The 12602-nt window shown below is 35.3% G+C and overlaps 2 protein-coding genes and 1 non-coding gene across 3 annotated transcripts; all 3 read left to right on the top strand.

Moving 5' to 3' along the window:
* Positions 1–1082: 1082 nt before the first annotated feature.
* LOC122072675 (E3 ubiquitin-protein ligase ATL41-like) lies at positions 1083–2159 on the top strand. Its single transcript, XM_042637061.1, has one exon. The coding sequence runs from the start codon at positions 1200–1202 to the stop codon at positions 1932–1934; it is 735 nt and encodes a 244-aa protein (XP_042492995.1). The 5' UTR covers positions 1083–1199; the 3' UTR covers positions 1935–2159.
* A 3225-nt stretch (positions 2160–5384) lies between these two features.
* Positions 5385–5457, top strand: TRNAA-UGC. The gene has a single exon. It is a non-coding gene; the product is annotated as a tRNA-Ala (tRNA).
* A 3590-nt stretch (positions 5458–9047) lies between these two features.
* Positions 9048–9868, top strand: LOC122072800 (RING-H2 finger protein ATL39-like). The gene has a single exon (XM_042637211.1). It carries the CDS (start codon positions 9166–9168, stop codon positions 9760–9762), a length of 597 nt encoding a protein of 198 aa, XP_042493145.1. The 5' UTR covers positions 9048–9165; the 3' UTR covers positions 9763–9868.
* Positions 9869–12602: the final 2734 nt, after the last annotated feature.

Here is a 12602-nt window from a genome sequence, read left to right as displayed (position 1 = left end):
CAAAGACGTATCAGCGTCTCTCCCTCAACTTTTCAAGGCTTATTTGACACTGGAAATGGAAGAGTAGGTTCCTTCACCAATTCGGTGATAGTCTGGCTATAGTATTCCTGTGGAGCCCACCCCATGTAGACTTTGACATCATGGACTTTGGAAGACACACCGGATTCTATTTTAATTTCTACAATCTTGTTAAATTCTTGTGAATTCAAATGACCATTTTCCCCCTCGGCACTATATTACATATTCTTTTCTTTCTACGACTTCTAGGAAATTACACTAGTAGAAACGTAACATTAAAATGATGCAAAAAAAAAAAAAAAAAAAAAAAAAGAAAAAGAAATTAAGAATAAACAATCACACAATGAATACATTTTTTTTTTTTTGATTTAATAATATTACATAAGTCCATGGTGAGATAAAGATTCTGTTTTATCATTAATGGATAATAGAATTACAACGCTCATCTTCACACCTCTCTCATATTGTTTACAGAGAAAAAATCATCATTTCAAATATATAGTGAATCTTAACATCAAAAATCATAAAGCAGAAAGAATCCTCCCTACAAATATATAGTGAATCTTAATATCAAAAATCTGAAAGTTGCCTTTAGTTAATGATTTCTGATAAATAATTCAAACGAAGCCCCTACTCTTGTCCCCCTTCAACCCCCCATAGCCTACTAACTGAAACCGTTGTTAGTTTGAAAATATTACCAATACTTCCTAAATTACATTGCGAGGAAACAGTAATACAAGACATCCTACCCACAACAAAATAACCCTCCACCACTTATGTCTCCAATAAAGGAAAAAACTTAAGGCCAATTTAATCATGAAAACAATGGAATGAAGAATACGGAAGTAAACAGAAAAGAAGTCAAAAAAGGCGTAAAAGAAAAGGCCAAACCAGCGTCCCAGTCATCCTGTTTGAATATAAAACAGTATAATGTTACTCTCAAACTTTAAACCTGAATTTCCGTGAACATATTGGATTGAAACGTTGAAGGGTTGGATGAAGTCCAAGTCCACAATCCATTTCTTACGCACTTCCCATAGACCAACCCTAACAAAATTCACAGATATATTTCCTTTCTCTTACAAGCCACACAGCAGCCACAAAAATCAATACCTCAAAGCAGCTAAGGCTATACCAACCAACCCATCATCCCCCTAAGCCCTTGCTTCTTCATTCTTTTCATGGGAGATCAACAGAATGAACACTTCTTTATGAGAAGACATGATGGAGTCGACGATGGATACAACTTCGATAGCAGAATTCTGTACATGGCCGTCACTTCCTTGTTGATCGTAATTGTGTTCGTCTTCATTCTCCACATCTACGCAAGGTGTATCCTTGCACGCGAGGGTAGGCGCCGGAGGGGAACCCGTCATCTAAGAATGGGAGCATCAGAAGCTGTTCGAGTCCATTCATGTGAGCCACCCAAGACAGGACTAGACCCTTCTGTGATAGCTTCAATAGCCGTTTTTGCCTACAAAAAACCCGAACAGATTGAGGAAACCAACACCACGGAGTGCACAATTTGCTTGAGCATTATGGAAGATGGAGAGATGGTGAAACTTCTACCCAACTGTAAGCACTTGTTTCATGTAGAGTGTATTGATATGTGGTTGAGCTGCCACTCTACTTGCCCTATTTGCCGCAAAGGGGCTGAACCCCAAGCCCAAGCCCAAGCCCAAGCCCAAGTCCATGCATCATCCCTACAGACCCAAGAGATGGAGGATGGTGTGCCTGCAGCAACGGCTCCACCGTTGGATTCATTGAACATCACAATGCCGACATTGGAGGGTACATCGGACGGTGCTTGTCACTCTTCCAAGGTTGGTGTATCATTTTCACCAATGAGTTCTTTCAAGAGGATGCTTAGTAGGGACAGAGCAGAGAGGAGAATGGAGGATTTAGAGAGGCAATAATGTGAGATTGATACATATTTTTAGCTTCTATATACATGTGTTTGTATATCTTCAAATTGATGATACCATAATTAAAGAAGTCATATATGAGATTACATTTGTTTTTTATATTATAGTTGGGATGGATGTATATGGATAATTGAACTTTCGATTGATTTGTTGTAAAATATAGGGATATTTCCCTAAGATTCTCAGTTTTGAAGGAGTTTTGATGTGATATTTCAAGTTATGTTCAAATGGATAAGTTTATATATCTCTGCACTGTTTCTTTACTCTTTTGTGATGGTAGTATTAGAATAGAGGGCAGATTTCGCCCAACAGTAAGGTTGTTCCATTAAGATCAAGTAAGGATGTAAATTTGAATCGAAATCGTTTATTGAAACCGAACCAAGCCTTTTACACTGAAATCGTAAAACCGTTTAGTAAATGGTTCAGTTTTTGTTTTCAAGTTTCAGGCCGATTAGCTAAACTGATTGAAGCCGAATCGAGTCGTTTAACCCATTGGTTTCAAACCGAATTGAAACTGTAAAAATCGAACTGTTTAAACCGTCAAAACTTATCCGATTAACCCATTTAAAGATTAAATCAGGCAGTTGCAAAATATCATTATTATCTCATTTGATTCAAAGATTGAGTGCTTCAAGCTTGCAAGTAATTCTAGAGGTAACTTGCTCATTATTTGGAATGCTGATTAAATTAATCCAACGCACTAAGTAGAATGTATATATACTGATAAAAATGCAATTTTGTTTTATACCATGTCATATTAAATATATATTTTCCAATATTATAACACATTATTTTGGAGGGGGGAGAAGAAAAAGAAAATCCCTGCTGTAAGCATTACTTACTGACTTGTTAGATACGCTTGACAATATTTTCTTTTGCTTAGTTGTTTGGTTGTTTTAACAAAACATAATGGTTTGCATTTCACATTCTCAAGATTGAATCGTTTATCACAAAAAACTAATTTTAGTAAAAACGCGAATAAACTAGCAAACCGATTATTAACTGTTTAGAAACGTATGGAATATACCAAAACCTTTTAAAAATATATGTGAACCGAACCGAACCGATAAACACCCTTAAGATCAAGTGGTTTTTTTTTTTTTTTTAAATTTTTTTTTTTTATATTTTTTAAAATGACAGGTATTCAAGGTCTCAGGCCTTCAGCATGACTAGTCCTGCGGGCCCATATTGACCGTATAATCGTATGGATCGGGTAATACCGAGTTTGAATGAGAACCATTCAACTTTCATCGAAAACAGTGAAGAGCACTGAACACCAGTGTGAGTGGCCCCAAGAAGGTAAGAGGAGTCGAGCTCAAAACCAAACGCTTCCTAAGGTTGTCAAATTGGAACCAAAACCAAAATCGAATCCAGTTTCGAACTGAATTCCATGAACCAAACGAAACCGATTATAATATGGTTACATCCTGGATCTGAAATGAATGTTTATAATTTAGTTCGGTCCGGATCTGGATCTCTGTCAAGAACTGGTGGTTCTAAGCGAAACGGAACCAAATAACTAGACATAACTTTTTACTCTTTTTAAAAACGAAACACTTGATGTAACTATAGATTTATAATTATAGTCCAAGTTTAAAAACCTCTTTTGTTGGGGAAGACCAACAACCTAGTGAATGAGCATTTGTATTTTGTCTTCTGCATAGAAGAGTCGAATTTAAACCTAGATACTGGAAGCAAAGAAGAACCGTATACAAAAACCGAATAGGAATCAAAACCATACTAGAATCGGACAGGTTCGGTATGAGTACCGATTTTTGAAATCGAGACGGGACCTAGTCAGGTTTTGGATCACACTAACACTCCTTGGAACCAAAATCGGAACTGGACCGAATATCGGGTTCCAGACCGATGACACCATTAACAGTTCCTGAGGCGAAGGTACCTTGACAACTTAGCTATCCCCTAGGGTGTTCATTAAGATTGAGTGGTTGTGGATTCGAGTTTGTCAAGAAATAGTCTCTTCATAAAATGGGAGTAAAACTGCGTACATTATAATCCTCCCTAAACCTTGTAACGGTTGCAGCTCGTGCACTCAGTATGCCCTTTTATACCATAGATTTGGAATAGGAGAATGTAGACAAAGACCCAAACTTCAAAATTCAAATGGTTAGGTAGGAAAATAAAGTTGTTCGGTTCTTGTCCCACTTAGATAATAAGATCATAGACAAAATCAAACTCCAAATGTTTGGTTGGTAAACAAAGCGTACAATCCCAAATTAAAGACATCTATATATTATATTAAGGAAAGAAGAGATAAAAATTCCTGTGCTTTTAACCAAAATGTCCTGATTATGCTCTTTATGTGATATTTGATTGGATTATGACAACAATGTAAGACTATCATTTTTTCTTTTTCTTTTTTTGGTACAATATATATCATTTTCGTTTATATTAGCCTGATTGCAGCATTGCCGTGCCTACCAAGAATACATTCCTATTTTAATAGCCCTCTTAGGTTCTTTGCTATTGACATCTTTGAATTACAATTTTTTTTTGGGTACCAAATCAAAGATAGGAAATACTTTCAATTAATAATGATGGTGATGGCAATGAGAAGCCTTACAATGAAAATCCTAGGGAGTTTAAAGAATAGTTGACTCCCTGATAAGAAGGGTTTTGTTTGTGATAGTTGAGATGACCATTTATCTCACTTTCGACTCATACATGATGGATCGTAGATCAATGTTTGACATTCATGAATTTCTCTCCTTCCTTAGAACAAATCCGTTTTCTAAAAAAAAAATGAAAATGTAAAGATGTTAGTTAGGCTCTCTTTGGTATAGTTTGTATTTGTACTTATTACTTATTTTGGACAAATCATTTATGTTAATAAATTATGAATCATAAATATTAATCGTTTGGTTACAATTTGTATAATAGATTGTATAAATAAAAATAGGTTTGATATGCTTATGAACAAAATGTATTTTATATCCCAAGAGATTCTTTTTTGTGCATACCCAGCTTAGCATGGACCTAAGCATCAACATCTCTGTCTGAATTTTATTAAACAGATGATGGGTTCATAGATGGTCTTTTCTCATTTATCTCATCAAACACTTGTCAAGCTGGAGGTCAATTGATCCATTTGCGAGACTGGGCAATAGATTTCACAGCAAGTTCGATTTCTAGATCATAATGCATTCAAAGAGCCAAATTGAGAAGAAAAACACGGCTCAATGAATCACTGTAAATGATTAATGACTCACATCAGCACCTTTTAGAAAAGAAAAAGATAGATATGTTAGCTCATTTCATTATGCTTTTAAAAATTTCAATTAGACTCAAACTACTAAACCACCGAAGAATGCAGTAAATGATAAAGACTTCAGCAGAAACCAGAAAGAAGCAACCATGAGATAGAGGGACAGGGTTAAATTATAGGTTTGAAAATTAATAATGATATACTTTCTCAACAATGGGGATGTAGCTCAAATGGTAGAGCGCTCGCTTTGCATGCGAGAGGTACAGGGTTCGATACCCTGCATCTCCATTAATATGTGAGCAGTGATTAAATGGGTAAGGTGGACCTAGGGTTACCACCATCTTCAGATACAAGATGACGACAATGCCCTCAGATGAGCTCACTTTTTATTTTTAACAAGACTCTTGTAGTTAATTAACTACAATGACATACAGTGGATTATGTTGTAATCAAAGTGATGAATTAAGATGTAATAAACTAATTTTGATTGACATTTGATCCTACAAGTTTTTTAAGTCAATGGTAAAAAATAGTTTTCAAAATAATTTAAAGTGATATTCTCAAGAGTATCATTGTCGTGCTCAAGTATACTAATGAAATGATGGGATTTTATTTTCATTGAAAGAAATTTATCATACTATTAGGGCAACAAAATAAGATCCCTAATTTTTTTTTAACCAACTTCGGTTACAACAAGACTTTACATGACATAATTTATGAGAGAGGAAAGATCAAACTAATAAGATGCAGACTTCCAATGTAGCATGAAGGCCAATTAATCTATAGCTTTCATTTGCCAAAATTTTTTTTTTTGGGTGGGGGCCTTGGGGGGAGGGGGATATTGGTATTATTGATTTTAATGTTTTAATTTTGTGGATTTTAAATGAAATCAATATAGAAAATGGAACAAATATTTACAGGCATTTTAGGATTTCCCTAGAAGTCTTGGACCAAACATCAATGTGGATGAAGATTGAATTACAAAGAATTTGTAAGAAAAAACGAAGAAGATGGAATGCCAAAGAGTCCCTCAATACTTCTCTTATACATTAATAAAAGCTAAATTTCACATCTTTTTTTCTCTTGTACTTCAAAATCTTTTTAAAATCTCTAGATTACTCTTCTTCTGATTGTTTGAACATATTAATTGATTCAACCCCTAGATTACTCTTCTCTTGATTGACTAAATTCCCAAATAAATCACAGGCAAAATAGGATTTTTTTTAACAAAAAGGACCAAAAAGGGACAACTGATAGCAATGGATTGAACTGCTTCCACATATGGATTTAGTAATTGATAACGAGACCTTGGCATCCAATACTGATCCAAATCGATCTACATCAAACGAATTTGCTCTGGTTTCTCTTTGAAAAGCAGGCTTTATTTATTTATTTTTTATTATTTTTTTAACATTTTAACCCGAACCTCTATAGATCAGCTGATTCGATATCAATTCCTCAGTCCTTGCTTTCACAATGATTGATTACGATCCAGTTACGGCTTTTTCCATGATCTGATTTTGTAAAAAAAAAAAAAAAAAAAGAAAGAATGAAGAAGAAAAAGAAAAACATATTAAAAATCATAAAATGAAAAGAAACTAGAGGGGAGAAATCTCATACCGGTAAGGAGAGAAGCATCAGGTATGAATTAGTGAAGATGGGTGGTTTTTTCTAGGGAAAGGATGACAACCATTGGATAGCTTATATACATGTGTCAAACACTCAAGTAGACCTAGGCAAGACATGAGGGATTGATGATAAGGAGAGGAGCCGGATCCAAACACCCAAAGAGAAGGGATGCTTTTTGGCTAATTGTCTCTTTTAGAGAGTTCTAGCCGAAGATGGAATTTGTGTCATAAGGTAATTCCCCAAGGCAGAACCCCTCTTAATCCAACTGCATGTTAGTCCCCGCCATGGGGAGTTTTTCTTGGTTATATATATAAACCCTCACTTTTTATGTTGATGTGGAAATTGGGCCACATCATTGCCACGTCAACCAACAAGAATAAATTCCCACAACCAACAACAAGAATCTTTTGTTAATGTTTTGTCTTACAAAAAGTTGATTTTACATTATTAGGCTTCTGGATTTCAGAACAGGTAAATTGTTTTTTGGGGCCGGCAGTTTGGCTCAACATTCGGATGAAGCTCCACATTCACATAAGTCCAAGGGCAGTTGTTCGAAACCCTACACTTAGGGGTGTCAATCCCAAGCCCACACCGGTTGGATCGATTGGGTTCGACCATTTAAAGACCGGCTTGGCTTGCATCAATTATTAAACTTATTGGGCCTAGGCCCGACCCGTTTATAAATAGGTTGTACATTGTGCAAGGGGTGAGTCCGATGGGCCTCCTGACTGGTCCGACCCATTTACAAATATGTAGTACACTGTACAAGGGGTGAACCCGATGGGCCTTCTGACTAGCCCCACCCGTTTACAAGCCCTATTCGGATTGACATGTTTAGCCCGATCGTTTATATGTGTATTTTGATTTTTTTGGGAATAGAATGGGGTATACATTGATATTTTTATCAATTATTGAATGTAATTAATCGTTATATCTTTTCAAATTTGTTGATGATTTAACCAATAGATTAAAGTATCTTAAATCTATGAAAAGTAAAGACTATTTAAAGCCCGTTTAAAGCTTTATTAGTACATTACCCCATTTAAGGCTCGATCATAGCCCGATTAAAACTCTGAATTTAATCGAACTTGACACAAGACCGACTTATTCCATAAATAGCTAGGTCACAATCCGAAAACATAGGTTTGCTAGACCCAACTAAACCTGACCAAGACTGGTCTCACCCGATGGATTAACACCCTTACCCACACCCCATCCTTCTATATAGTATTTAGTAGTAGTAGTAATCGTGGTCGTACTTTGAATAAGTGGGCCTATTGGGGCCTTGTTAGCCCCCTTTGCGGGTCTTTGTCTGGCCCCTTAGTTGATCTTGTATTCCCAATGTCAACATACTGTCCCTTGTAACTTGCACATTCTCCCCAAAAAAAAAAAAAAAAAAAAGGCAGGTAAAAAGCCTTCTACTGCTTTTCTCGATTAGACTTTTAAGATTCCATTCTTTGATTAGCCCATTTAAAGGTTTTCGAATGTAACCCCAGAGGTGGGGTCAACATTGTCCAAAATCTAAATTAGCTTCAGTCGTAATTGAAAACTCACCCACGTCATATCTATTGTTGCGGTTTAAGATTGCATTATTTTTATCCAACTAAAATTTTTCTGATTAGTTTACTTCTAGTTGTTTAGGAGAGAAGAGAGTGCAGATCAAGTCATCGCATGAGACCGTTTTTCATACGGTGTTTAATTTATATTTGGGCTCCACTTAATTTTTTTCTTTTCTTTTCTTTAATTGATTTTTATTTTGAGTGGATTTCAAGTATAAATCAAACATTGTATGAGAATCATTCTTGTACAAGGACTTGACTTGCACTGGAGAGAAGATTCCCTCTTTTAATTTTTTTTTTGGGCAAAGAAGATTCCTTCTTATGTGAGAATCTTGAAACTTGTGTTTCTTATTTATTAAAAATAGTCTAAGAAAATTCATAGTCCACCTTTAACTTCCAACATACCAAATTGCCAAAATGTTTCAATTTAATGTTCGCACCCAAAGGGTGTAACGTGAACGATTCATTTTATGTTATCAGATTAATGAATTAATAAATTCTTTTTTTTTTTTAATAAGGAAAAATGATGATAATATTCATAGTCCTAAGACAAGCCCCTATATGACTAGGCTGCCAACCCTATTAATAAATTCTATGCAGACAAGAAAAGATCAAAGAGGGCTCCGTGAGCGGACAAGAAAAGATCAACGAGAGCTCCGTAAAGAAAAAGTAAGGGAACCTCCCTTTGCTTGTTGGTTGTGCTAGTTTAGTTCAAAGCCCAATTTCTCTTCCACCCCATTTCAATCTTCTCCACACTAGTTCAGAGACAAAAGAAGCCTTCCATCTTCCCTGTGTTAAGCTCTCTAACATGGCTTTAGGTGGCTCAAATAGTAGTACCATCATGATCTGTGTTATCGTCACTTTGGTACTAGTTGTCCTACTCTATGCCATGGCAGGTTGGGTGTTTAGATGCCGAGCACGGCATCTCGCCGGAAACGTCGCAGCCATTGAGGTTCCATCGGGCGAAATACCCAGTAAGGGACTTGATCCATCGATCATAGCTGCCTTGCCATTGTTCATCTACAATCAATCCATGCACCCAGTAAGAGAATGTGCGATTTGCTTGAGCAATATAAAAGGAGAAGAGATGGCTATACTTCTACCTAACTGTAAGCACATGTTCCATTCACAATGTATTAATATGTGGTTGAACTCACACACCACATGCCCTAACTGCCGCAGCACAGTGGAACCTCAAGCCATGCCTGAAGTCTTAGAGTCAAGTGTTGCTATACCCTTGGAGGATGCTTTAGATGATGCAGCAGAGTCTTCAAAAGTGGGAGGATTAAGGATACCATTGAGCTCATTTTGTAGGGTGGACATGGTAATTAGTAGTGAAAGATTGGAAAGGAGAATTCAACTTTGTGGCCAAACAGATGAACCAGAAGATATAGAGAGGCAGTGAAGACTTTGGTTATAAAAATTTCCTGCTTCTCATTAATTTCCTCTTTGTTTTCCATTTCATTTGTTCAATTGATTAATAAGTATAAGATCTCACAAAACAGTTATTGTTTGTTTCCTGCTACTGGAGGCTAATTGTATCATTTGTTGCATTTATTCTCTTTATAGTTCAAAGAATTGTTCTTTGCTTTGTTTATGTTTTGTTCTTTGCTTCGTATTATACCCCAATTAAAGGAAAGATGAATTATTACGGTCACAAATGTTTGCTATTTTTTCAAATGTCGCAAGGCATCTATTCTACTACATAGACAGATGATGTATCAGTTATGACTATTGGATAGAGGGGACAAGATCTAGATTGGCCGCATGTCGAGTTTTAGAGTCTAAGTCGATTAAATACCCCTTTTTATTTGCACACATGCACGTATACTAATACTCTAGACATTACTTTGTGCTCTCTCAACTGTGAGTGGGTACAAATGGTTTTGATTAAAAACCCGTAAAAATGAATCTCAGACTTATACTGTGTTTTCAACATCAACTTCCATTATTACATGGATAATTACTCTGAAAAAATTAAAATAATAAAAAAAATATAGAAGACCATTTGTTTGGAAAATAATGTTTAATAAATTTCAACAAAGCTAGGAGACAAGATCCCTTATCTGAAAGGACACTCATATCTGTTTGGGTATTTATAGGCCCAAGGGCAGAAGTGAAAATTTATATTATTTTCCGTTAGAGGCAGAGAACATCATATCCAATTAAGGCTGTGATTTGCAAACGAAACCGTTCAACAAAACCAATTTAAACCTTTGAAATTGGAACCGATAAACCATTTTTTAATTGGTTTGGTACTAGTTTTAGAAATTAAAACCATTTATTAAATGGTGTGATTTAGTTTTATATCGACAAACAGTCAATTTTGAACAAATTAAAATTGATACATTATTGAATATTGACTCGATTACACATGCTAAGTTGATTAAAAAACCAGTTAATCACGGTATTTTTTTTTTTAACTTAAGATCAACAATGGGATATTATTAAAATGAATGAAAGAATTACAATGATAAAATAACAAAGCACGACAAAAGACTCTCAACCCCCGCTACTATAGTCATGGCATTCTTATACATGCACTTTAGTGTTATAGACTCAATTGACACATTGTGAATTAATTTAAATTGTTAAATCTCAATTTGTGCCTAGATGTTGTGGTTCAAGTCCAACAATATTAGATTTCTTGTTGGGATTCAGAAAAAAAGGTTCATTCTCAAATGGCCCATAATTATTAACTTGAACTAATATAAAATAGTTAATCTAAACCTATAATAAATTAATAATAATTGATTCTTTTTCCACCAAATATACGTGATGAATCACTGCACTAAAAACAAGCTTTCTCAAAATGTCACATGATGTTTTGCCATTGAAAGAGCTCAATATTCATCTTCACTCTTTGTCAAAAGGGAGGTTAACTCCTGAGTAATGTCAACACTTTCTAAGAATTCTTTTCCAGACCGAATATGAAAAAGAACAAGTGAAAAATAGGTGTCCCATAGACTCAATAAAGCTCCAGCAAAGGCAACAGTTAGAGATAAAAATATTTCTCTGATAGATAAAGTCTTGGGTGGGGAGAGAATTAGTCGTTTCTCTCCAAATAATGAAACAACGACGTAGGATGGCAGAAATAAACTAAAACATCCTATACCAAGGAGCTGAAGGAGCTATCGAATACACAAGATCGAGAAGGAAATGATTGTTTTTTTTGAAGGATCAGCACCCCACTGGACAATGTCATCATTACCTCGAGGACACAACTGAATAGTTTGAAGTTTCTCCAAACCTCAATGAGAGAATGTAAAGTCTCCGGACCAAGAAGCCAAAGACCATCACGCAAGATGGAGGAAACCTTGGCCAACCTATTAGAGCCCGTATCTTACCTATTTCTGTCTCCACACATTAATAATAGCATACAATTCAGGTGCCAATTATCAAGCCAAATAAAGGTGTCAGAATCATCATCAATAGTGGAATGACTATAATTAGAAACAAGAGATCGATATTCAAGATTTTATTTTAGGCCCAAGAAGCATTCAGGGTGGTGGGAACAATCCAAATGAAATTAGATTTGAGATGTCTGAAACACATCAACTCAACCCAAATGATCTTCTTTTTTAATGCCATGATCTAGATGTGAAATCAGAGTCAATAAATTTAGAAAATATTTCTCAATAAGAATATAAACTGGCATTAATAGTTAGTTAATACATTTATTTGATTAAATTTTTATTATTGTTATATTTTTCTATCCAAATTCTCTTATAATTTATTTGTACACGTTATACATCAACCACATCGATTTTGGGTCTCATTCGTTCAAATACTATCCTTGAGTATCTATGCAACCATTGTATTTTTCAACCATGTCCATCCACCCTCCTATAGTTTAGAATTTTAAAGCTTTATTTTCCACTTGGAAAACCCCAGGTTGAAACTCTACATGAATGTTTGGGACCTTGGTGCCCATTAGTCCACATGGTGCAGCCCATCTTTCTTGGTCCAAGACCGGAAATCCCACCACATTGTTTGGCATCCAATCTGTCACAAGCTTGATATTCATCCTAACAAGCCTTATTAGGATAATTACTTTCATGAGCTCCCCACTACAATGTCTAATAGTTCTAAAATCAATATTATTTCATTAAACAGATAAATTTGTTATTTTTTTATTATTTTTTTCATTAAAAATTCCTATTTTATTTAGGTGCATCCCACCGGTTTAATGTTAGCGTGGATGTATCAAATCTAAACAGTAAGTGTGGAAATTTTTCCAAAAAA

Source organism: Macadamia integrifolia, chromosome 3, assembly GCF_013358625.1.
Source record: "Macadamia integrifolia cultivar HAES 741 chromosome 3, SCU_Mint_v3, whole genome shotgun sequence".
NCBI lineage: Eukaryota > Viridiplantae > Streptophyta > Magnoliopsida > Proteales > Proteaceae > Macadamia > Macadamia integrifolia.
Note: the sequence above shows the minus strand (reverse complement) of the source record. Positions and strands in the feature narration are given on the sequence as shown.

What these genes read in the sequence shown, in the direction of transcription:
- LOC122072675 (XM_042637061.1), top strand. Translation starts at nt 1,200, where the DNA reads ATGGGAGATCAACAGAATGAACACTTCTTTATGAGAAGACATGATGGA.
- LOC122072800 (XM_042637211.1), top strand. Translation starts at nt 9,166, where the DNA reads ATGGCTTTAGGTGGCTCAAATAGTAGTACCATCATGATCTGTGTTATC.